Here is a 23624-nt window from a genome sequence, read left to right on the forward strand (position 1 = left end):
TATTAATAACTTTTATATATTTAAAATAAATTAAGAAAAATATATTATTTTTACATAAACCTTAACAAAAAACTAGAGAACAAACTATAGATTTGTTTGTGCTGCATGTTCCAATGTGTTCCTATAATTCTTACTCCAAGTGCTTTGTCATGGCAGAACATTTGGAGCATGTGGAGCATATGACGCTAACAAACCCATAATGTTATATTTTTCAGTTTTTTGTAATAAACTTTATGCTTAAATACTAGAAATTGAAGCAAATGGACTCACATTTTCAACAATTGTATACAGCTAACTGCGTAATATTTAATAAAACTTACCAACCACCGTGGAATATTTACGTCATCTTTGTTATAAACTTTGTTTTCTAATAATCTTGGTAAGAGTGTCGTCAGGTCAATTTTGGATGCAATACTTTCGCAGCAGCTATCTATTTGTTCGCGATCCTTTTGGTCCATCTTGAAGATGAAATGAGATATTCACTTCAAAGAATCTGCGTTTTAATATCCTGCGTACGTATCTGGCTTACTAGCCTACGATATAATTCACTCAAATCTTTCCAAAAAGACCAGACAAACTTAATAAAATTGCATCAATTATATTTATCTTCTTCTCCGTTGCCTTCTTCCTTTTTATTGCTCCCACACTCCAAGCCTAGGATATAACTCGGTCACTGATTGCCGAACCTACTTTCTTGATGCTATAATCCGAAGATAATATAACACTTGAATCTTCACCACTTTTCCTAAGGGTACCTAAAGATGACTAATTGACTACCTGACTACTGACTACTGAGAGCAACTGAGAGATTTATGAGAAATAGAAACAGACGGCTGTTTGTGGTACTAACCTCAACTGACTTAAGCCTATTCTACAATAAGCCGTAAAAATTGACCAATCGTAATCGAATATAAGGAGAATAATCGATTACAACTGGTCAATTTTTGTGTCTTACGGTCATTGTAGAATAGGCTTTAGGGTGCAGTCACATGGAGTCAGAAATAACGGAACGGAACAGTAACGGAACATTGATAGAAAAGAGATAGAACAATCCTATCTCTTTTCTATCAATGTTCCGTTCTCATTCCGCTATTTCTTTCTCCATCGGGACGCACCCTTACTGAACAATGAAAAACACAGACAATAGAAATAAGGAATAAGAGATTTCAACCTATCAGAAACCATCTATAATAGAATGAACGCTGGATAGAAAAAAAAAATCCAATCACAAAAAAAATTATCCAATCACATTTTACGTGCATCTCTATAAGGGAAATGCGTTTGGATAATTTTCTTTATGTATGCGTTTATGCTACTATGCAAGTTGTGTGGATATAGTTTAAAGCGGGGAGCACAGACTTTTGCATAACGCATAAACCATATTATACATAAAGAATTTGATTGGTCCATTGACTCATGCATAAGAAAATGGACCAATGAAATTCCTTATGCACATGCTTTATGCGTTATACAAAAGTCTGTGCTCCCCGCTTTAACCCCTACTTATAATTGGCGATTCAAAGATCTCTCTGCGCGCTCCTAGTGGCGGCCGGTAGAAGCTTCACTAGTCAGACACCTTATACATGCTATAATGGAAAATAATAAAGTAAAATCAAAAAGAAATACTATATAATGTTTTGTGGCACAATACCATAATTATAAACAGAAAAGGATCAGTTTTCATCACTTAAAAAATAATTTTTTTTTTAAGTGATGAAAACTGATCCCCTTCTGTTTATAATTATGGTATTGACCAATGAAATTATAAATGTTCTAGTAAATCACTTTTGCAATTTTCACCTTATTTCAAGATACAGAATCGATCTCCAGACCTCAATTTTGTCGTGAAACAGCCCTTGAATTACGTTAAATGTAATAGGCCTTCTACAATAAGCTATTACCTAAGTTTTAAGTATAAGTCATAAGAAATTGATCACTCACAGTCGATTATTCTTCTCACATTTGATTGTGATTGGTAAATTTCTTATGATTTAACACTTAAAAATTTAAGTAATGGCTTATTGTAGAAGGCCTATAATAAAAACAATCGACTGTGATTAATTTCTTACGACTTATAATCCCATTGTACAACAGGTTTTACTAAAAAAAAACTACACTTTCGCACAGGAAATAATATAAAATTATCAATATTTTATTCGAAAGATTACATTTATTATAAGATTTTAACAAGAGGAGGGAAGGTACATAAATACATCCACCGCTGAGATAGTATTAAAGGCTGATTTTATGAAAGTTCGCGCGACTGTTAAAATTTAAGTGAAGAGTAAGAAACTAATAATACAATAATTTCACAATTTATTATTTACGTATACATGCACAGATATATGTAAAACTTAATAATTTTTATTTAAAATTGTGATTTTATAATGTTATAATCTGAGTTAGATAATAAAAATAACTGCAGAAAAAAATTATATTTTTTCGGCAATATATAAAACGTTATAACATTAAAAGTATGTGTAGTTATTCAAGCAACATTTATATAATAAAAAATAATAAATTTAATCATGTATTATCCAAATATTTATGTTAAAAATCACAATTTTTTTTTATTAATTGTAGACAATATCGTTTTTTAATTATCCCGAGACCTCTAGCACTCTAGTGATATAGTCACAAAAATGTAGCCAGCCGTTTTTAATAGTATCTCGTCAGCGATACACAATCTTATTGTCTCATGCACAAGGATAACTATATATATATATATATGAAAGTATAAAATTAATAAAACCTATAATATAATTCGTTATATATACACAAATGTACTTCTCATCACTCGTCATAAGTTATCGCATTGAGTAATTACTATTTCATCGCAATAACTTTTTCGATGTGATTCTTAAGAGTCTCCAATTGATGCATTGTTTCTGGATCCAGTTGAGGAATATTCGACATGCGTAATCCTTCTTGTGGTAACAAGGACATTACATTACCATTACTCAAAGGTACATTAATATTAGCAGTTTTTTCCTCGACGACAGCAGAAACCAAGAGTGGACTGCCTTGCATGCTGAGAACCATTTCTCCTTGACGTGGACGCCTTAATACATTCAATGGTGTGTTAGGTTTGACTTTTGGCGTAACCACACCATATACATTGTTTAGGGGCTTTGACATTGCTGGTGTCTGAAATTTATTGTTTAGTAAAAACTTTAGATAGTCCTTACATTTGGACCAGAACTGGGCATATATTTGCAATACTTTTATTTAAAACAAAATTTTTTGCAATAAAAATATATTTTATATTTCATATTTAAAATTTGAAGGTTGAAAGGTTCATGTATTTTGTAATTTAAATAATAAGATTAATTGTCAATCTTAGTATTCAAAATACAAAATACTTTTATATACTCTCATGAAATATAAAATATAAAACATTTTCATATGCTTCATGTAAAATATAAGATACAATTGCCATACAAATACACACTATTTTTAAATAAAAGTATTTTAAATACATGTTTCGAGCCTCAATTTGAGCTTACCATCGACTGATTAATTTCACTGAGTTTGGCTTTGCTTGCTCTAGTTGAACGTGTTTTCTTAGCCGGTGTAGCTTTAGTCAGTACTTTAGCGACCCGTGACATACTACCTACGCTAGTACCTCCGGTCGCGTATCCATCGTCAGATGCAGCTGTACGTTTAACAGCTTTCCCTCTTCTTACTTTGGGAATGGCTGGTGGTTGCATACGAGGATCATTGACCGATGAACTTACCTCATTATTGCAATTCTCTTTATCATTGTCATGATCCTGCCTATCTATTAACTCGCCCAATTTCATTTGACGAATGTCGTTTGGTAAGCGGGAAATTATAACGTCGATACAGGTCGTGAAGGTCTTTAAATCTGCCATTGCGTCGCGTTCCATCTTAGAGATACAGAGCTGTACGCGTTTCTCGAAGGTCTTTATCGCCGTATCGCGTTCCTTCATCGAACTACCCGTCATTTTGTTGCGCTTGGTCCTTGGCATTTGGATTTGGATGCACTGAAAATTACGTCAATGTACGTTAATAATTAAATCTCTCGTACGCGCGGTGCGTTGAAAAACTACTCGCACCTGTCAATCTTTTGACGAATGTAATCAATCCGACTAAGAGAACGACCGTTACCAACTAGATTCAATTCATTTACCGACAAGCACCGATTAGGCGCGAGAAGGAAAGACCGGTTTCCTTCCGCCTCTTGAAAAGAGGAGGCAATTTTCAGCGCCACCTAGTGATGAATAAAAATGAAACTTCTGGTAAACCGCGAGATACAAACGTCAAATGTTTCTCGGAATTTAAAAGAGGTGACAGAAGTTGCTGATTTAATAGAGATCAAGTACAATTAACCGCGATGAGCGCTAATTATTCTTCCCAAAATCATACCTCGGATTACAAACGAAACGAACAGCAGGAAATGCTGGTCGCCCCACCGTTAGATTTGTCGTTTAAAAAGGCCAACACCATGGACGGTACATAAATTAAAAGAATGTCATTTTTTAATTTATTATTTTGCGAGTTGATGCTGCACATTAATAATTTTTTATCGCAAACTGACTCTTATGAACGTTAACAGCTCATTCACCGGAAAATCTACCTTTTTTCTTCTGATAGAATTGATGGAGAAACGTGCACAAGTAATACGTACTGGAAAGGCTCCAGTAAGAACGTTTAAGGATCGTTACATAACCAGCACGTTATGGCTGAGCAATAATCTACTGAGCTCGATGGAAGGTCTTCAACGTCTCGCTGATAGAGTTCTCGATGATCCAGTGTATCTCAGTTGGTTGGATTTGTCTTTCAACGAAATAAACGAGATTGGAGAAGACATAGAAAAGTTTACAAACTTGAAGATTCTCTACTTGCACGGCAATAAAATTGCGAATATCGCAGATGTTTTAAAGCTGAGAAAGTTACAGAATCTCAGGTCGCTAACGTTACACGGTAATCCGATCGAAGACGTTCCTTGCTACAGGGGTTACGTCGTACATCTTCTCCCACAGTTACTCGTCTTAGACTTCTCGCCAGTAATTGCTGCTGAAAAGAAAAAAGCGCTGCCCATAGGATTTTTTAAAATGATACAGCAACCTGGGATACGAATATAAAGTTTATTTTCATATCATTGAATGCTCTTTTTTTGATATTCACTTTCTCCTGACATTTTTATTTCCATAACTTTTTTGTAACACCATGTTACTTGTTATTGGAAGTATGGCAACTTCAAGTAAAACGTAATTACATATGAAAAATTCAATACTCTTTTAAGAACAATATATATCTAATTGTTAAAATTTAATCTTATAGTAAATAATTATAGCAATCTTTCAAGATGAAAAGAAGATGCTCGTAATTTGTGTGAATCATAAACATTGACATTGTTTGTGCCTATTAAACATATTTGCTTATAAAGATCTGTCAGACATTATAAAAATTTATACAAAAAAAAAATACATATTGATACATATATGTATATAGAATATTATGTTTATCTTCTTGATTTTTTTCCCTGATAAATTTCTATAAACTCACGCAAAACATAAAAAATGCTTTATATATTTAAAAAAATTACAATCTTTATCGATTTCATTTAATAATTTTTAATATAAATGATATTCCTACATTTAAACAATGAAAATACTAAACTAGTTTACGAAAATATAATATATGATATATTATCGATAGCAACTATGTGAAATTCAAGTAATCTCGAAAAACTGAGTATTAATTTTTCGAAATACATTAAAAAAATTGCAGTAGACCTGATAAAGTTCTGCTGTACATATTATAAATTAATTACAAATAATATTTAAATCATATTTCACAACATAATGTAACAATGCTGGCTACACGTTATTTAGTGTAGTCGTCTACTACGTTTACTACGATGTTTGCTTGATTTCTCCAAATCCCTATCCCGAGATCGACTTCGTGATCTATAACTACGCGATCTTCGTGACGACTTATGACTACCCGATCGTCTTCGTTGAGTTTTCTTGGATTTGCTAGATCTACTATGACTGTGACTTCGAGATCTACTTCTGCTATGCCTTTTACGCTTATTTGAATATTTTGTTTCTTCGCCTCGTGATGGGGAAGTACTTGGAGATTTTGAACGTCTAAAACACATCGAAAAATATTTAAAAGTGCATCAATGACAAGTTTTTTCCTTATTTATAAACGTTTACATTGTAAAATTCAATATAAAATTTTATGAACGATAATAATCATACATACACATTGTTGATTTTCATAAATTAAATTAGAGAATATAGCATAAGATTCCTACTGTAATAACTGTATAATTACATTTTAAAAAATTACACTATTATGAAGTATACTAATACGAATCTCTTGACATAATTATACTACACTGTATATTTTTAAAAATAATTTATAACAATATTTTTATACATAATATAGTATGCGTTTATCCTTATTTGTTTTCACTCGCGTGAAAACATCATCATACCTAGGTGATTTTGTTCTTTCGGGAGCTGCATGTGTACCACTGCGACTGATAAATCCACCCCAGGCGTTGTGATGTTTCGGCAACGGTGGACTCGGCGTATGCCCATCAACATCTCCACCGCGCGCCTTACTTCTGGCCTCTTCATACTGACGTCGCAGTTCCTCAACACGTTTTTCCAATTGCTCGGGTCGTACGCGCGGTCGTGAGTAAAGACGCAATATACATCGACATACGTCTCTGATTGCACTTTCGCTGACCCTAAATACTGAGAACCAAGCGGGTGTCGTCGGTAGAGGTAGCTGTAATTGACGAGCGGCTAAATAAATGCACGCGCAAGCCACTGTTTCCGGTTGATAACGCAAAAACACATCGGAACGTAATGAATCGTTCATGTAGTTCCAGCTTTGTTGCATCAGCGTGCGGTTCTTCTCATATCCCAACACTTGCAAATACATAACTATAATCTTGTGCGGATGTTTCACATGAACACAGAAACCCAGTTCTTTCAACACTCTTCTCTCTGACTTGATCACTTGGTTCTTTAAAGCCACATAATTCTGATCGAGAATTACAGGTTGTATTGATCTGAAATAAATAATAAAAATGAATTCTTTTAATTTTTTCTCTGCTCCTCAATTTTATATTCCTAATTGTTCATAAAACCAAAGTAATAAAGTAACTTACTTTTGGCTGGATACTTGTTTTATGTGATTAAAAACACTGATGACATCCCTGATACGCCTAGGTGCTTCTTCAATTTTGCTGGCTAAGCAGATGCAACCCATTGCAGTCGTTTCCATATTGTGCCTAACTAAAGATTTACTATAATAAAATCGTTGGAATATTACTTGTCCTGTAGCCATTGCAACCTACACAAATAAATGTAAGGACCAAAAGGACGATTAGATCTTGACATTCTGTAACATAACTTATGATATATCAACAATATTTAACCCTTTAGGGACACAAGCAGAGATATTATTCCATTGCCACACTTTGATTTTGTTGTGCGACACATGTCGACATATATCCAGCGTGCACGTCGCCATTCTCATTTGTCTACATTAGCCACTCTGGAAATCCAGACTCTGGAAATATATACATCTTAAGCTGTTTTTGTCAGTTTTGTACTAATTGTAAGTGAACATATAGTTCTGTCCGCAAAGGGTTAAAATAATGGTAAAAGCAAAGTTTTTTGTATAAAAAATTAAAGTAAATAATATACATGTAAAAAAACAATATATTTTTAAGTAAAATTGTTCTAAACGTTCTATTTTTTAAGAAAAAGTTATATTCAATATAAATATTGAATTTATAAGATTTATTAAGATCTACAATTCAAATTCCTTTTTCAATACAATATGTATACATTATTTCAATAATATTCAGTTTCATGTGTACGTGCAAAGCTTTACTTGTAAAAAATTGAACACATACATAAACCAATTATCAAACATATAAACGTATAGCTAAATTATGCAACAATTTCAATTAAAAGACTTAAGTGATAGTAATTGTATGTACATTTGAATAAAATTAAATGTGCAAAATTGAAATAACGATTAATTAATGCAAAACACATGTGCTTAAGAAAGTAGATTACATCTTGGGGTAAAATTTTCAGAGAAGTTGAGATTAGGAAAGTTCAATATATTATAGGTTCCAATTATTGGCACGCGAAAACTTACCTGCGGTAATTTTAGGAGAATACCGGCCGTCTGTATAAGTTCGCATCCGAGTATCCGCAAGTCCGTTTCGGTTTCCGCATCAAGACCATCCAAATGCGACGGGGTGGTGTTGAACTTTTCCTCAGGAAGAAGACAGTTTTGCAACGTCAACACGATCTTGCCCAGTGTTGCGGTTTTCAACCCGCTTGCAGCACTCGACGGTAGCGCCATCTGTCGGCGGCCTAGCGCAACTGGTAGCACACACAAGCAAAGCTCTTCTTCTTCTTTTTCTTCCTTAAATAATGGCTCCCGCCTCCAAGCAATGAAATAGGAGGTCTATACGGCCAGATCACGTCTTTAAAGTAAACCGTACAAAAATATGAAAACGAACGGGTGATGCAATGCCCGCGAAAATGGCGTTGCTCGACCGGTTTCCGAGCGCCTGCGTCTACAGTGTCGTCACGTAGCAATAACGCGCGTCATAAGAGCCCTAGTCGTCGAAAAGCGTAAAATGACGAACAATCGAGACGAGCTCATCCGCAGACACGTGTCTGTGTGACGCAATGCACAGTCAAAGTCGGCAACACTCAGAAATATACAATGGAAAGCACCCGCGAACCTGAAACACGTCGTCACCACAGAACATATACTAAGAGAAGCGCAAGTACCGTGTTAAACGATGGCGACAAGAACGATCACCACGTTCCTAGTGGCCTGGCCGACGTACTACGTAAGCTTACTATTCGCTAAAAACAGGTCACGTGATCAAAGCGATGACGAATAGCAAGCTTACGTCGCTTGACGCTCGATGTTTAACGTCGCCATGTAAAAATACCTCTACCGTTCTGTATTTAACTGTATTTATCTGTATTTTAAACTTTTACATCTTTACATTCGTTTTGACCAATTTGGAACTAATTTGTTGTCTAATGGACGATAATCAATCACTTTTAATTATCGCTAGCAGTTTACATCTGTTGTCTGTTGAACATGAGCCGAACACGAGCAGTGTAAGAAATTATATTTAATTAATATATTATATATACACATACATACATCAGGGAATGGAAGTAACTCGCGTTACTTGTAACAAAGTTACAGTTAGAAGCTATAATTTTTTGGTAACTTTACTGGTAACTGCGTTACTTACTTTTTTTTTGGATAGCGGTAACGAAATTTACAGTTACTTTGCATACGATTGAATACGTTATATTCTGTTATATAACAATTACATGTTATAATTTACGCCAGCTATAAATGTGGTTGTAGAACATTTAAGTGTTTTTATTTAATACAAGCGTAAAAGCATTTAGTTTATCTTAATCTAAACATCGTACATATTTTGTTCTAATTGAGCTGTGTACAAAGCTTTACTCTGTACATTTCTGTGTACATTTATGTTGAGCAATTGGAAAACACCTCTTTTTACAAAATTTCTGTTGTATATATTTTAATTATAGCGTTATAATTTTCTTTCTATCAAAATATTTCATTTGCAGCTAAAAGTATAGATTAAGTAAAAATATAGCTGTATTATATAATAAAGAGTTTATTATGTGTATTTCTTAATTTTCTTTTTATATATAATCTATAGTTTTTTTTTCTGCAAAGTATAAAAAAATTCCTATACATAGTGTCAGTGTTGTACATGCTATATTATATATTGCTTTTATTAACATCTAAAAGTTACCTTTCGAGTAACGGTAACTGTAACGCGAGTTACTTTTAAAAAGCGATAACTATAGGAACGGTAACTCGTTACTTTTTTTACTCGGTAACGAGTAACTTGTTACTTTTAAAAAGTAACTTTCCATTCCCTGACATACATATATATATATATGTAAGTATATATTTAATCCTTATATATACTCAGGACTCTTAAATAACGCCCTGCACTAATCATACAATTATTTCTCATTAAAAAACTGAATCAAAAAGTCCTCTAACATTTTGCAAATTCAAGATATGAATTTCTAAAGATTGCCGAATAAACGGAATAAACGAATAAAATCGATGCATAAGATAATTCTTTTGTGAGATATTTTGAAGACGTTTCGTAAAGAACTCAAACATATCTTAAAGTTGTCTTGCGTTGATTTTAGACATTTTGCTGATCGGGGTAACTAAAAAATATTTTGAAAATTGTAAAATGCAGGTAGAGAACTCTTTGACTCAGTTTTTTTTAATCAGAAATAGCACTGTATGATTAGTGGGCGTTATTTAAGAAACACTCTGTATATTGTATGAATTTCGTTATAAAAAATTGTTAGAAAGATCTAACTCCTTTGTGTAGATTTCCAACTGAATGCCCTAATTACTATCTATATGAATACATAGAATGCTGGATTTATCTTATGTAGACCTTATCTTATGTAAATTAATATTTAAAATATTAATGAACAAAAATTAGTAATACATGGACAGTTTATTGATAGACATTGAGATATTACATGTAAATTGGGATTTGAGAAATATTAAAAAAATAGAGGAAATTATTTTATTGTAGAGAAATTATTTTATTTTAAATTTATTAAAAGATATAACATAAAAATTGTACAAATTAATACATGATAAAATGTCGATGATGTAAACTGTAAACTGAATATTTGTATTAAAAAATTTTTTATATACTTAGTAGACACTTTTTTACTATTTTACATTTTTCAATGTGTAAAAGTAAAACTAAACCGCACATTTCTAATTGTAATTACTTGAATAAAAATTGTAGGAAAAATTTACAATAGGAACGTAATTCGATTTTAATGAGTTCACACAATATGGATGTATTCGTGATTTACTCGTTGTATATTCAAGTATATATGAAAATGGTGTATTCTCAAATAAAGTGTCTAAATTTGAGTCATAAGAAATTTTTTTACATCTCAGAGACTGTCAAGAGACTTAAAGACGTCTTACGTCACAATTTCAGACTTTGTGTTTGAGTTTTTTTTTTAAATTATAATACATGATCTTACCTTTTTCTTGTAAATTAATATTTAAATACAGAAAATACACTAACTTCTGATTTATAAAGTAACAGGAATTTCGAGACAAGAACTTATCCCGTTCTCTTATTATTACAATAATTATAGATATATATATATACAAAACCCACAAAATAATATAATTAATATAATACAAAAACGCATTGCATGCGATAGCATAACGTATATAACAATTATTATACAACTTATTGATATTACGCTTGTTACTAATACATAAAACATAACATAAGAAATAAATTTAATAAGATACTAACAATAGCACTTGGTTGAAAGATTCATTTTCCAAGAATATTGTTCGGATTTGTGTGTGTGTATACATGTAGGGTGTTCGAAAATTCAACCGACAAACTTTCAAAGATTATCGGGGACATCAAAAGGTTCTACTTACTGATCTTATGAGTTTGACCTTGGATAGTATCGCCAAGGTCAAGTCGAGATTATCTTTATTGGCTGGATCAGCCACCGATCTTGCTTACGTCAACTTGACTTTGGCGACACCGTACAAGGTAAAATTCATAAGGTCAATAAATAGGACTTTTTACACCATACAATTTTTTCTTGAAATAATTTTTTATAGACCTTATATTTTTTTAGATATTTCGAGGTCCGACCTTTTTTCGAACACTGCCGTAGCAATGTAACGACACGCTTCCGATCTTAAGCTTATTTGCAAAAAAATGATCCTTTTAGTGCCCTCAACAATCTCTGGTGGTTTGTCGGTTGATTTCCGAATACCCTGTATATAGAACTGTATTCGCATCTATGTAAAATATTCATATTCGATTTAGTGCGACATACATTATACAGTTTGTCGGTTGAATTTCCGAACACCCTGTATAATAAAATATATAGATAGCTATAGATAGATAATAAAAGCTTGATACATTAAAATATATTTTATTAACAATTCGCAATTCTATGAAAGTTCCTATAAACATTCATTTTTCATAAACTTGCTTCATATACGGTATACAAGAATAATATAAAATGTTTTGTTATCTCTACAAAATAGTAGCTTTACAAACATGTCTTCAATTTTGTAATAATCCTTAGCTTTTCAATCTGTCTGCTTATCGGATCGGGTTTATAGATATTTTAATCAGAGTCTGATAGTGCTAACGTATAAAATGGAAGATCAAAAATGCTTAAAAATTTTAATTTTCTAGCACTTGATATGAATTAATAAGGTTTATTATTAGAAAAATTGTATATATTTAACGTGTAGATGATTTTGAACTTATAAAAAATGCGAAATATTGGATGCGAATACGGTTTGTAATTTGTTTCAGCTTGGGTTACTTTGGCTTTTTGTTATCTAGGTAGCTATAAACAGTTATAATTCACTGTCACTTATAGTCGAATCTCCATATTCTTAATAACGTTTTTTTTTACTATTTTATATATTTGTTACCTGTATTTGTGCGTGCGTGCTGTGTGTGTGCGTGTGCGTATGTGTGTGTGCGTGTGTATGTAACCATACACACAATCATATGTAGAGTAAGAAAATGAATGGAACACGATTGAAAAGCACAGGCAACAAACGCAAAAATAGCAGATTTTAATCTATCAGAAACTGTGTGGATGTTTTCCATTTAGTGACACACAAGCTGATACAAACATTGTTCTATCCTTCCTTGATGAGTAACAAAGATAGATCAACATTTATGTTAACTTGTATCATCAAATAGAAAATACGATGTACATCAAAATAATAAAATATACAGTTTCTAATAGATTGAAATTCCATATTTCTGTACTTTTCAATTGTGTCTTAAGCTTAAATAATTCATTTTTTTTTGCATATATGAGCAATAGAGTAAGGCCATTAGAGGAAAAATATTAAGAATAAGATGTCTGGTCCCGACGCGTTAAGAATACAGAGATTGGAGTACTATTAATTGGATAGATATTGGACCAATTGTTTTATCAGGATCTAACTTTAGTAGTAAATGTTGAAAACAGATTGAAGCCTTAAAATATACAAGATGTAAACTCATGTGCTGATAAGCTATCTCATCCATTAATCAGTTAAATCGTTCATTCAAAAAGTTATTTTTAGTGTATGTATATGCATCAGCGAAGAAAATTTTCAGGCTAAAAGAAATAGTAACAGTAATGAATTCTTTCTTCTGGAATGTTACAAGTTTTCGAACTAGTAATGTATATATAATTGTGTGTGCATAGATTACTTTATGTATATTATTTCAGTACATGTAAAAGATTTATTCTTAAAAATTTTGAAAAAATAAAATTCTTGATCTATTGTTTTTTACATTATATATTTCATGTATTCTATATACGTATATCGTATAGCGAAGTAGTTGTTTTCATTTGTAAGATTCTTTTCTCACATGAATTGTAGTAACTGTATATATTTCAATGAAAAAAATAATTTTATGCATCTTTCGATTTATACGACAAATTCTTAGAATTTATCTGTGCTCGGCATACTATATATTTTTCTCACCACTGTTTTCTGCATATGAGACTGAAATTTAATGAAACTTCCAGCCTATAACAAAAAGTATAATCAAGATAAACAAAACAAGGTCTTTGTCAAAATTATAAATCTTGAGCACGTATTATGGAATTGTACAGAATAGATTCCAACCAAAATAAAGTCCACTACACACAAAATAATATAAGCTTGAAATCATTTTTGCAATATCGTATGAATCGGTACATACGATCTCTCTCTTTCTCGCTCAAAATTATCTTGAAAAATATTTCAATTTCATGAAAGATGTGTCATTACCGCTTCTTATTATTATCATTTTCGATAATTTTTTGCTCGATTTTCCTTGTCTTCGATTTGATAAATTTGTATCCTTCTATTCGATTTGACTCACTTTTTATCGTGGCATTCAAACTCTTGAGAAAATTTCCCAAATGCTCAGCAGCTACAGGATTCTTCACCCAATCAGTTGAAGGAAAAACTGCTAGCAATTTTTTTTGCACAGAGGTCAATTGTTCCGCGATTTCACTTGTTTCCGATTTATTGACAAACTTATTCTTGTCGTTAGTAATGGTAGAATCATCAACGGTACTGTTGCCTGAATTTGTTGCTGATTCCGAAGCTTGAACTATATTCAATGACGTGTGAGCGTCCGTTGGTACTTCCTGATTCGTTAAGGTTGAACTCTTACTCGTCCCCGAATTCTCTATCGTAATCGAACTGGAATCCGGACTATCCGGTGACTTGCTGCACGTCACTTCAGAACTAGTACTCTTTTGTTTATTACTTCCATTCGAATTGTTGTCGTTGATATTAGTACCACCGTTCTTAGTGCTACCCTCATTTTTCGCGTTCATCATACTATCATTGCCAGGAGGTGGTGATGGTGAAGCCGTTGATGATACGATATTAGGACTCGTTGCTTCGCGATGCTGTTGCTCCCGTTGTGCCGAATTATCATTAGTATTAATCGTTTCATTTTTGGACTCGACATTTGAATCTCTGGTTGTCTCATTGGTGATTTTATCATTATTTTTCGTACGTTCACTCTGCGACGAGAACCTATTGTTTGTATTTTCAACATTCGAAGAGTATCTCTTTTGGACACGAGAAGTTTCACCTGTGGATTCGAGAGCTTCATTGTTACGAAAAGCTGGAGGCTTGTTTGAGTCAGCCGAGACTGTTCGATTAACGTTAATGTTTGTGGATTTTTCAGTAGGTTGTTGCTTGTTAATAGCAACTGCTAAGGGTGTCACGGAAGATCTCGCGGGTTTAATAGGTGCACATTGAGCGGCCAGATGACTCTTTCCTGATATACCACCAATATTAGGATTAATATTGTTACTATTTCCAATCGTAGATAATATTTCATTTCCTATAATGGGTCGCATTTTCAACCGTACTGCATCCAATTGAAACTGCTGAAGATTTGGCGCTTGATGAAGAGCATAAAGACTCGGCAGACTCGGGAAGACAGACGAAAGATCTGTGTTTGATCGACTGAGACTACCGAAGGACGGCGCATAGACAGGTGTACGCGATGACGATGGCGATAACGGGCAATCGTTGACGCGATGAGCGGCGGGTGTCAAAGAGCCTGGCGGCGCTCGGTAATATTTGTGACCACTCATCAGTGTCACCACTTGACCTTGATCAGAGATACCTCCTAGTTGCATATTATCTCTACCTGTTATAACTTTACTAGGCTTATGAACTTTTGACACCGGCTGTGGAATTCTCAGAGGATGTATGTCCATCTTTTTATTGCCTCCACTCAAATCCAGAATATCCTTGGACGATTCATATTCTCTTTTCCGTTTGACAATAGGTGGTGTCATATGTTGTTGATTTGCTGCTGCCTCTTCACGATCTGTCATCATCATAGTCAACGACTGTTTTGCCGCCGCAGCCGCCGCCATTGTCGTCGCCGTCCCTGTTGTTGCTGACTTAGCTTTTGACGGAGTAGATGGCATTCTGATCTGTCCAGTCTTTAGAGCCTTCAACACGCGTGGATCAACCGAACAATCGTTCAACGTGATACTGGGATTTACTTTGTCCATCGCGACTTTCCGATTATTATCACTGGAATCGTTGGATTCGACGAATTGTCCAGAAGATCCCGGAGATTTGGGTGAAGTTAGTGTTATGCTCAAACTCGCTGGAATATTCAAACCGTAGCCGTCCACTAATAGATCTCTAGTATCGTTCGAAGTCAATGAACCAGTCGATGCTTTCGTGTTATTCATATTGGATATGCGGCTCGATCCGGCATCTTGATCTCCTATCACACTGATCGCTCTACTTGTAGGAACTACATGTTCCGAGGAAGAAGTGTGCTTGTTAATAACAGAATTATATTGGAAAACATTTGGTTTCTTGTTACTTTCCTGTCTAATTAGTTGCGATGATTTTCGACGCTTTAAGTCGATAATCGGTACACCCGGAGGACACTTCCTCTTGACCGCTCCAGCTGGAACAATTGTTGTATCGCTGGGAAAGGTGTATACATCTGTTTTTGCATGATTGCTGCTCACGATATTTATACTGTTTAAACCCGTTCTTGAGTTACACGCGCGTTCATCAGCAATACGTTTTGTCATTATATTTGTCATGGTAGTGCTATTATTTGCGTTCGAACCGGTATTTTCAATGTCATTCTTTTTCTTCTTGATTTCGTCAGAATCCGTTTTTCTAAGAGATTCTTCTATCTGCAATATTCGTTTTTCAATGTTCATTGTAAAATTAATGTCTCGAGGGACAAACTTGCTATCGTCCGACATTGATGGTTCTCTAGCGGTCAATTGAAAACCTTGTAGAAATTGCTTCTTGTCCTGCTGTTCCGCCGGTTTTTTTAATGCAGTTTTAGGCGTAACGTTGATATTAGGAGAAGTCTTCTCGGACGTCGGAGATCGATCCATAAAAGTTACTTTACGTCGTTGTTTTTCTTGTTTACCTGGTTTCGTTGTGAAAAATTTGTTTTTATCTTGCTGTTGCTGCACTGGCTGGATTGTTAACCCGCCCAATGACTGTGGTGTATCTTTCTCCGTTCTGCCGCATCGCAATAGAATATTGCTGATGACTCTTGGTTTCTTCGCACTATCATTCTGAGTTGGCGGACACTGTTTCAACGTTATCTTTACACCGTTAGAATTCACAACACTAAACTCAGGATTCGTAGAACTCTTGTCCGTAGTAGCGGTCGAATTTTTAAGCACCTCGTATTTTCCGTCTGGATTCTTCAGTATCTTGATTGGACTCTTTATTTGCTTATTCGAATCGTTGCCTATCGTGTTCGTCTCTGATAAAGGAAATGCAATCGTTGCAGTGGTGGTCACTGTCGCAGTATTTGTTGTTGTTGTTGATGTCGATGACTTTATGTCCACAGTAGTCGAAATTTCGTTTTCTTCATCTTTCTCTTTGTTTTCGACTGTTGTTTGCTTATGATCCATGGATGAGACTACTTCGTCATTGACAGTCTTGTTCAAATTTTTTGCTGGTACTGTTTCAATACTGTCGTTCGTAGATTTAATCTCTGATCTGGAAATTTCTGAATGGTTAACGGGATTACTTTCTGGAGTACTGTCGTTCCGCGGCTCATTCGGTGGCAAACACTCCCGAGCTCCGAGTCCTGGCGTCGATGGTCTTTGATGCAACGGCGCTTCGAGTCGTTCCTCTTGTGCCACTCGATAAAAAAACCTCATCGGTTCAATCTGTGCAAAAGACAAATTAAATATTAGTAAAATATTTTTGTATAGAAAGTATGATACAGAGAATATGAATTATAAGACAGTGTAGTTATAACAGATACATATGTTACAAGAACATAATCTAGTCTAGTTTATAATGCTTGTTGTCTCATTGACTAAGTTCATATATCTATTATATCTATTTTGTAAAAATCAAAATGATAGATACTCGAATAAGAAATTAATGACATGATACAAACCCTTTTCCACGCATAAATATAAGCAACATCCATAAGAGTCCAATTTTCGGGAAGTGTTGCGCGTCGATGGCAAATCTCGATGGTGTATCTCGTTACATCTACGCTGTATTTCATTGCTATAAATTTTTTCAGGTGTGCAACAGTTACTAGGGCCGGACATTGCAGATATCTTCTGTTGTTAGCAATATTATCGTTGTAATCACTGTCATTATTGTTAGTACTGGTAACATTGTTTGACTGATTTGTATCAATTTCATTGGTACTCAATATAGTCAATGGATCTGCTCCAGGTGGTAGGTACTCCAAGCTCAAACTCACTACATCCTCGGGATTAAATATTAAACGTCCGCTTACATCCTCGCCGCGTTGCTCTGGTGTCGCCAAGTTCGCTAATTGTTGGAAAATTAAGATTTAATCAACATATATTATTTACGAGTTAATGTTTAGCATATTGTTTTATTAATTAATTATACAATCTAGGCGTAAACTTAGAACGATCAATTACCGTGTTCGGAATGCTTCTTGTAAAATTCTCTCCTCTTTAACATTTCCCTGTGGTATAACCCGGGCACCAATTTATATACAATAGCTTGTAACGCCTTGTCAGCTCTATAAAGAGATCGCGATTTTAAGCACTTTTTAAAAGTAATAATCTGATCGCCTATTATTATTACACAAATACAAATAGATGGCATAAATCGTTGTATAAATTATGAAAAAATTATTATCATACTTGATATTTGGCTTCGCCTTGTTGATCGCATGTTTGCACGATGGACAGTGCGCTGCAGTATTGAGATACTTCAAGATGCAGCTTTTACAAACTGAATAACAAAAATAAAATATATTAATAATGTTAATCCAATAAAGAAATCTAAACGCGCGCTACTTATATTTCGATTTTACTTACAAGAGTGTAAACATTCTCCCACGGTTGTGGCATCTATAAGATAACCTCGGCATAATAGGCATATTAAATGTGGATTAACATCACGTAAGAGTGTCCTTTTGCCGATACCGGCCATGTTTTCGTGGACAAATAAATTGCAAAGCACGAAATCTGTAAAGAAAAATGCAATCATTATCGACTTGTTAATTCAACACTTTAATATTAGAGTGTTCAATTAGCTACAATTATTTGGAATTATTCCAGTATGTAAGTAGTAAAATTGCAAATTAAAATTTAATTGCACAATTGCACATTTTTTAACAAAGCGTTTTTAGATATATATGTTTATAACAATTTATTTCATTTTGTTTAATTGTTTTTCCTATTTACTATAAAATTTTAGTTATTACTTTTTATGGTATTTTTACATACAGATTAACTTTGTATATTCTGTATTAAAAGAAAATAATGTAACAGAATTAATAAGAAGTACTATAAAGTTCTAATTTATTCATTTGTCATAATTATACGTAAGAAAACAAGTTTAAATATAAACTAAACACAAAAATATGGATATGGATAAGATTATACTATTACAATGATTTCTTGAGCGATATTATCGATGAAGTACGTTTCAACTAAAAACTACGAAAGATTTATACCCATATTCATAGTGTCAGTCCTTATATTTAAGGTTTCTTTAAGTTTATCTTCAGATGCTCTACGAAATATTTTACTGGCTACTGAGCATCTAAAGATAAATTTAAGGAAGATAAGATCCTTAAATATAAGATCGGATTATGAATACGGGCCCTAGTGATATGAGGAGCAGACTTCCAAAATGCATCTTGTTCAATGTTTCATTTTTTGAGTTAGAGATGGCATAGTGTTCAGTATTGAAAGATTCATATTTCATGCTACTTTACGATGTTCTGAAAGCATTTTTTTTCACCATGAATCTACGAAGAAAATCTAGACATTCGAAAAAAAAAGTGCATTGTCTCTTAATTAACTAGAGACAAACAAAGTGCATACTTTTATTAGAAATAGTTTTGCAATTTTGACATTATACATCTTATTGATTGGCAAATTGTTATTTTTTGTCGCGTGATTTTCTTGTGGCTGTCTTTCTCGTTTTCTGAAAATTATAAATTTTGGACGAAACGCATTTTAAAAGTTTGCCTCTCGCCATTCTCTTGACATTCTCAAAATATTCGATATTTCCCAACAGCTGTATTCGCAATTCATGTTTTGATAGAGAAGTACCAGCGATCTATCATTATGTCTAGCTAAATTTTCCAAAGGTTCTCAGGTAGCTATCCGGTTATCCCGTTGTTGCCCGGCAGTTCCCCCTAAGTCCGCTCATGCCCGTCCGCATACATATATATACGGGTACGCGTTCCCTATTCCCGTCTCTGTTTAGAATCGTCCTTTCCATTTTTCCGCTTACCCACCGGCGCGGTTAAACCGCCAAACGTCCCTTGCAACGTGATATACATTTGCGTGTGTGCACGCCCGTCGAATATACATATACCTGACGGTATTGATCGAATATCGCGGTATTTTGCGGCCCGACGATAAGCTCGACTCACCTAGTTAACGCATAACATTCGCTAAATATGTAAAAAAAATTCCGATTTTTACCTGTGCCCTTTTTTCTCTTTTAACGGCACGTATCGTATATATATACAAAGGTTCCATATCGCCGAGCTGATGAGTGACAACATGCACGTCGTTGTCGCCTAAGAGAAACAGATTCCGCCATTTACATTGAAACGCGTCTTTTTGTTGTAGCGTCCATTATTCAATACGTGCTCCATCACTTTCTCATTTATGGGAAAAAAAAAAATGGAAATAATCTAAGGAATTCGAAGAAAATCGCGCAGAACCGGAACAAGAAGACGCAAGACGTATTCGCGGATAATATAACTGATTCTATTTATGTAATCGAAGCGTGCACGTGGTTTACGCAACTGGAAGTCAAGGCGTGTACATTTAATCGCATTATAATCGTCAGGAAAAGGAATAAGAGACTTTCGGGTAATGGAATAACTGCTCGACCGTCGATTTATCTTTATACGACCCTATCGTTAGTTACTCGGATTACTGCGCTCCCGAAGCATGTCTCGCGTATATATCGCGTTCTGCGATGTCTAGTACCGTGTCTATTTATATCGAACTGCGCCAAGAGCAGAGGAGCGAAATTCTCACCGCGGCTAACGAAACGCGGGAACGCGAAAACGCGACGCGGACTCCGAAACTGAACGAAGATATATTTCAAGTGATGTCCCACGATCAAATATTTAATAACGTTATAATGGATAATACGTTACAGGACAATATAAAAAGTATACTCTTAGTTTTCGCCTGCTATATATATTTTTACTTTTAATAGAATGATCTACGAGTCCTGTAGTGTAGACAGTAAAAGGTACACGCGATTGTTTTTACAAATAAATTTTTGATATCGGTATTATACTTATTTTGAACAAGGTTGATAAAGACTAATGTTTTTTTTTTTTTTTATAAGAATAAAACTTTCTTTTTAAATATGTTATTATAATGCTTCAAATATGTTTTAAACAAAATTATAAAACAAGCATATTTAAAACATATTAAAAATACCCATTAAGGGGATCCTAAAGCAGAGCTCTAACGAAATCGCCAGATGTCGCTGTTTTACAACACATCGACATACCTTTTATATACTACCACACTAATATCTCACAGTGATGCACGCAGTCGCATTACCTGTCAATTTTCGTATCGTAAATTCGTCGCGGTAAAGTGTCCAAGCCTAAATTCTAAGTACTCGACGCTGTTTGTTCATGCAAACTGTGTGACTGTGGACTACTATTTCTCAAGTACAGATTGCGCAGCTTTTGTATGAAAGAAATGTTGTTACGACGTGCAACGATGTGACAGCTCTGGAACGTCATATTGGACTAAAAAATGATGAAGAAAACCTCAATTTTGAAATTTTTTTTTATCGTTTTCAGCATAGATTCTACCTCACACGTATTAATGCGTTTACTTTAATAATCCTGTAAAAAGATTTTCGAATCTGTGTGAATGAAAACGAAGTATTTACGATACAAAAGTTACATGGTTTAGTCGATATACAGACGACTTTAGGATCCCCTTAAGTACGTTTTAAATTTAAACTGTTTCTTAAACATGTTTCTTACCAACCCCGATTTTGAATCTCGGTAATATAAAGTCGGGCCGCGATCTCGATAACACGCGACACACTGATAAATATTACATTTCAGATATTTCAGATTTAGGAAACGTTCACAATATTGAGCCCGAGTGTATGCAGCTACATTTTCTATTGCTGCCAACGACATGCTGCATGCAAAAAACTATAGCAATCCTCTCGGTATGGAAGAACCCTCTCGAAAAATTCACTGCGTCCACGTAACGCAATGAATATGAAGGGAATCGCTGATACATATACAAAAAGACACACGTGCTGCGGAAATTAGCACGTGCTACGAGCATCTTCGTGTCATCTCCGCGTGTGCGACGCGGCGGCGCGTCGCACAAAAAAAAAAAGAAAAAATGAGCGCAACGGCGAACGTTGAAGGCGGCCTTTGTGTTGGGAGTTCTCGCAGCATTGGCTAATGCTCAAAGCAACGACGCGCTTATTTTTTTTCTCCCATCTGTCTTGTCGCGTGACACCGCCTTAATCCGAGATGCGTGAATTCTGTCAACGCGACGAGCCGCGGCTTCCTCTTTATTTCGAGAGATTTCACGAGATGTCGGAAATTCTTGTCGGCATAAGCATTTGACGTTTCATATTTTCCCACGCGATTTTCACCCTTATGCCACATTGTTCGTTACGTATTTAATCCACGGATTCTGAATTAATTTACGGTCAAGGAAAGCAATGAGATTCATGAAAATAAACATTCTTATCGCTTTGACAAATGCAAGAGAATGCGTCAAGCATGAATTAACGTAATGACGCGATTATTATGGGAATTAAAACGCTCGAGCAGCATCGTCTTGGTATTTATGTATATGTTGGTGTGACTAACACTTGCGAAAAGTATACGGAGCGTTCGACGACTCCGAAGCCAAACCACCGTTCGCAATCGTCTAATGGCGTTTTCGATCCGACCGGGTTTGTGCTCTATTCTGGGTTGGATTAATGACGTTTCATGTTCTCCTATTGGCAGAGCGTGTAAAACCCTGTCGGGTCGAAAACGCCATAATCAATGTCTGTCCTATAATAGAGCTACAAGTCGTAAAAGTTGATCAATCACAGTTGAGAAAAATAATATCGACTATAATTAGTTGATTTCTTACGACTTACGGCTTGCGGTCCTATTTGTAGAACAGGCTAAAGAGATATAGAAGCCACGAAAAACGAATGTCGAGGGAGGTAGGATTTGGCTTTCTCGTTAAGCGGAAAGAAAGCTTTTCTATCTACTAGAATTCGCGATTATGAAAGGATTAAGCCTTACTGTGACAAGAATGACTAGATCCAATCAAGTAGATGTTCATTTTGTTTGAATATGATTGCGAGACATGATAGATACAATACAACTGTATTTAAAATTATCTTCTTGTATTTTTATGATGTTTAATGTTTTTTCCCAAATTGCCTCCGAAGATTTTCGATAAAATTAAGGATTCTGCGGTGTTTATATATATATATATATATAAACATTTGATAAAATTCCTCTGCAAACTTTTTACAATTTTTGAACTTGATTAATATCAATTGTAACTAATTTTTAAAAAAAACTTCCTGAAAACGTACACATATTTTATTTTTGGAACATACAAGTCTTCACGAAATTAAGAGTCACACTGTAGGTACTTTGCTATTCGAATTATAAGCAACAAGCGTCAAACATTTTCGTAGGAAAATAACTCGTTTATTAATATTATTATATGTTCTCGAAATAAGAAATTTGCCTTTATTTTACTTTCTTCAGTTACTCGTATACAATTGATAAAGGATAGGATTCTAAGTGAAGCGTTCAAAACCTGTTCTCTGTTTATTGAATCCAGAATCTAAATTAATTCTCACCAGTTTGCTCACATTCATAGAATAATAAAAAAGCAAACCGAGTATACTCGCTGAATGCTGCTCAGTTTCGGGAAGCGTTCTTATCGAGCATATATATTTCTATCAACTGAAAAAAAAAAAAAAAATACAAGTAGCATCTCAACGTG

At 34.3% G+C, this 23624-nt stretch overlaps 5 protein-coding genes across 8 annotated transcripts in view; 1 reads left to right on the plus strand and 4 right to left on the minus strand.

Moving 5' to 3' along the window:
* Dronc (Death regulator Nedd2-like caspase) overlaps window positions 1-836 on the minus strand; it is a 5918-nt gene extending 5082 nt beyond the window's left edge. Inside the window, exon 1 of the mRNA XM_018538404.1 lies at window positions 321-836. Within this exon, the coding sequence (XP_018393906.1) occupies window positions 321-458 (138 nt within the window). The 5' untranslated portion in view covers window positions 459-836. The remainder of the gene's footprint in view (window positions 1-320) is intronic.
* Window positions 837-2579: 1743 nt separating this feature from the next.
* On the minus strand, window positions 2580-4149 carry borr (borealin-related). The gene is made up of 3 exons (XM_018538505.1): window positions 4080-4149; window positions 3507-4007; window positions 2580-3147 (listed from the first exon to the last, which is right to left on the minus strand). The coding sequence occupies exons 2-3, from the start codon at window positions 3990-3992 to the stop codon at window positions 2827-2829; spliced, it is 807 nt and encodes a 268-aa protein (XP_018394007.1). The 5' UTR covers window positions 3993-4007; window positions 4080-4149; the 3' UTR covers window positions 2580-2826.
* A 208-nt stretch (window positions 4150-4357) lies between these two features.
* On the plus strand, window positions 4358-5108 carry LOC108772879 (leucine-rich repeat-containing protein 51). The gene is made up of 2 exons (XM_018538523.1): window positions 4358-4475; window positions 4618-5108. The coding sequence occupies exons 1-2, from the start codon at window positions 4358-4360 to the stop codon at window positions 5106-5108; spliced, it is 609 nt and encodes a 202-aa protein (XP_018394025.1).
* A 668-nt stretch (window positions 5109-5776) lies between these two features.
* On the minus strand, window positions 5777-8767 carry LOC108772753 (cyclin-L1). 4 transcript variants are annotated; one of them, XM_018538360.1, is made up of 5 exons: window positions 8161-8235; window positions 7468-7560; window positions 7157-7341; window positions 6473-7057; window positions 5777-6119 (listed from the first exon to the last, which is right to left on the minus strand). In XM_018538360.1, the coding sequence occupies exons 2-5, from the start codon at window positions 7525-7527 to the stop codon at window positions 5858-5860; spliced, it is 1092 nt and encodes a 363-aa protein (XP_018393862.1). In that variant the 5' UTR covers window positions 7528-7560; window positions 8161-8235; the 3' UTR covers window positions 5777-5857. The 4 variants fall into 4 exon arrangements, with proteins under 4 accessions (XP_018393862.1, XP_018393864.1, XP_018393860.1 ...); XM_018538362.1 differs by having other exon boundaries at window positions 7427-7560; XM_018538358.1 differs by lacking the exon at window positions 7468-7560 and having other exon boundaries at window positions 8161-8767.
* Window positions 8768-13895: 5128 nt separating this feature from the next.
* On the minus strand, window positions 13896-18570 carry LOC108772831 (putative uncharacterized protein DDB_G0277255). Its single transcript, XM_018538465.1, has 5 exons — window positions 18456-18570; window positions 18279-18369; window positions 18051-18154; window positions 17546-17934; window positions 13896-17309 (listed from the first exon to the last, which is right to left on the minus strand). Exons 1-5 carry the CDS (start codon window positions 18568-18570, stop codon window positions 13896-13898), a joined length of 4113 nt encoding a protein of 1370 aa, XP_018393967.1.
* Window positions 18571-23624: the final 5054 nt, after the last annotated feature.

Source organism: Cyphomyrmex costatus, unplaced genomic scaffold (genome assembly GCF_001594065.2).
Source record: "Cyphomyrmex costatus isolate MS0001 unplaced genomic scaffold, Ccosl1.0 scaffold193, whole genome shotgun sequence".
Lineage (NCBI taxonomy): Eukaryota > Metazoa > Arthropoda > Insecta > Hymenoptera > Formicidae > Cyphomyrmex > Cyphomyrmex costatus.

What these genes read in the sequence shown, in the direction of transcription:
- borr (XM_018538505.1), bottom strand. Translation starts at nt 3,992, where the DNA reads ATGCCAAGGACCAAGCGCAACAAAATGACGGGTAGTTCGATGAAGGAA. An exon ending in GTGAAATTAATCAGTCGATG is followed by an intron (nt 3,148 to 3,506) that starts GTAAGCTCAAAT and finishes AATAAATTTCAG; the next exon opens with ACACCAGCAATGTCAAAGCC.
- LOC108772879 (XM_018538523.1), top strand. Translation starts at nt 4,358, where the DNA reads ATGAGCGCTAATTATTCTTCCCAAAATCATACCTCGGATTACAAACGA. An exon ending in AAAGGCCAACACCATGGACG is followed by an intron (nt 4,476 to 4,617) that starts GTACATAAATTA and finishes TTCTTCTGATAG; the next exon opens with AATTGATGGAGAAACGTGCA.
- LOC108772753 (XM_018538358.1), bottom strand. Translation starts at nt 8,370, where the DNA reads ATGGCGCTACCGTCGAGTGCTGCAAGCGGGTTGAAAACCGCAACACTG. An exon ending in TTCTCCTAAAATTACCGCAG is followed by an intron (nt 7,342 to 8,160) that starts GTAAGTTTTCGC and finishes TTATTTGTGTAG; the next exon opens with GTTGCAATGGCTACAGGACA. An exon ending in AAACAAGTATCCAGCCAAAA is followed by an intron (nt 7,058 to 7,156) that starts GTAAGTTACTTT and finishes TATTTATTTCAG; the next exon opens with ATCAATACAACCTGTAATTC.
- LOC108772831 (XM_018538465.1), bottom strand. Translation starts at nt 18,570, where the DNA reads ATGGCCGGTATCGGCAAAAGGACACTCTTACGTGATGTTAATCCACAT. An exon ending in GGGAGAATGTTTACACTCTT is followed by an intron (nt 18,370 to 18,455) that starts GTAAGTAAAATC and finishes TTTGTTATTCAG; the next exon opens with TTTGTAAAAGCTGCATCTTG. An exon ending in AAGGCGAAGCCAAATATCAA is followed by an intron (nt 18,155 to 18,278) that starts GTATGATAATAA and finishes ATCTCTTTATAG; the next exon opens with AGCTGACAAGGCGTTACAAG.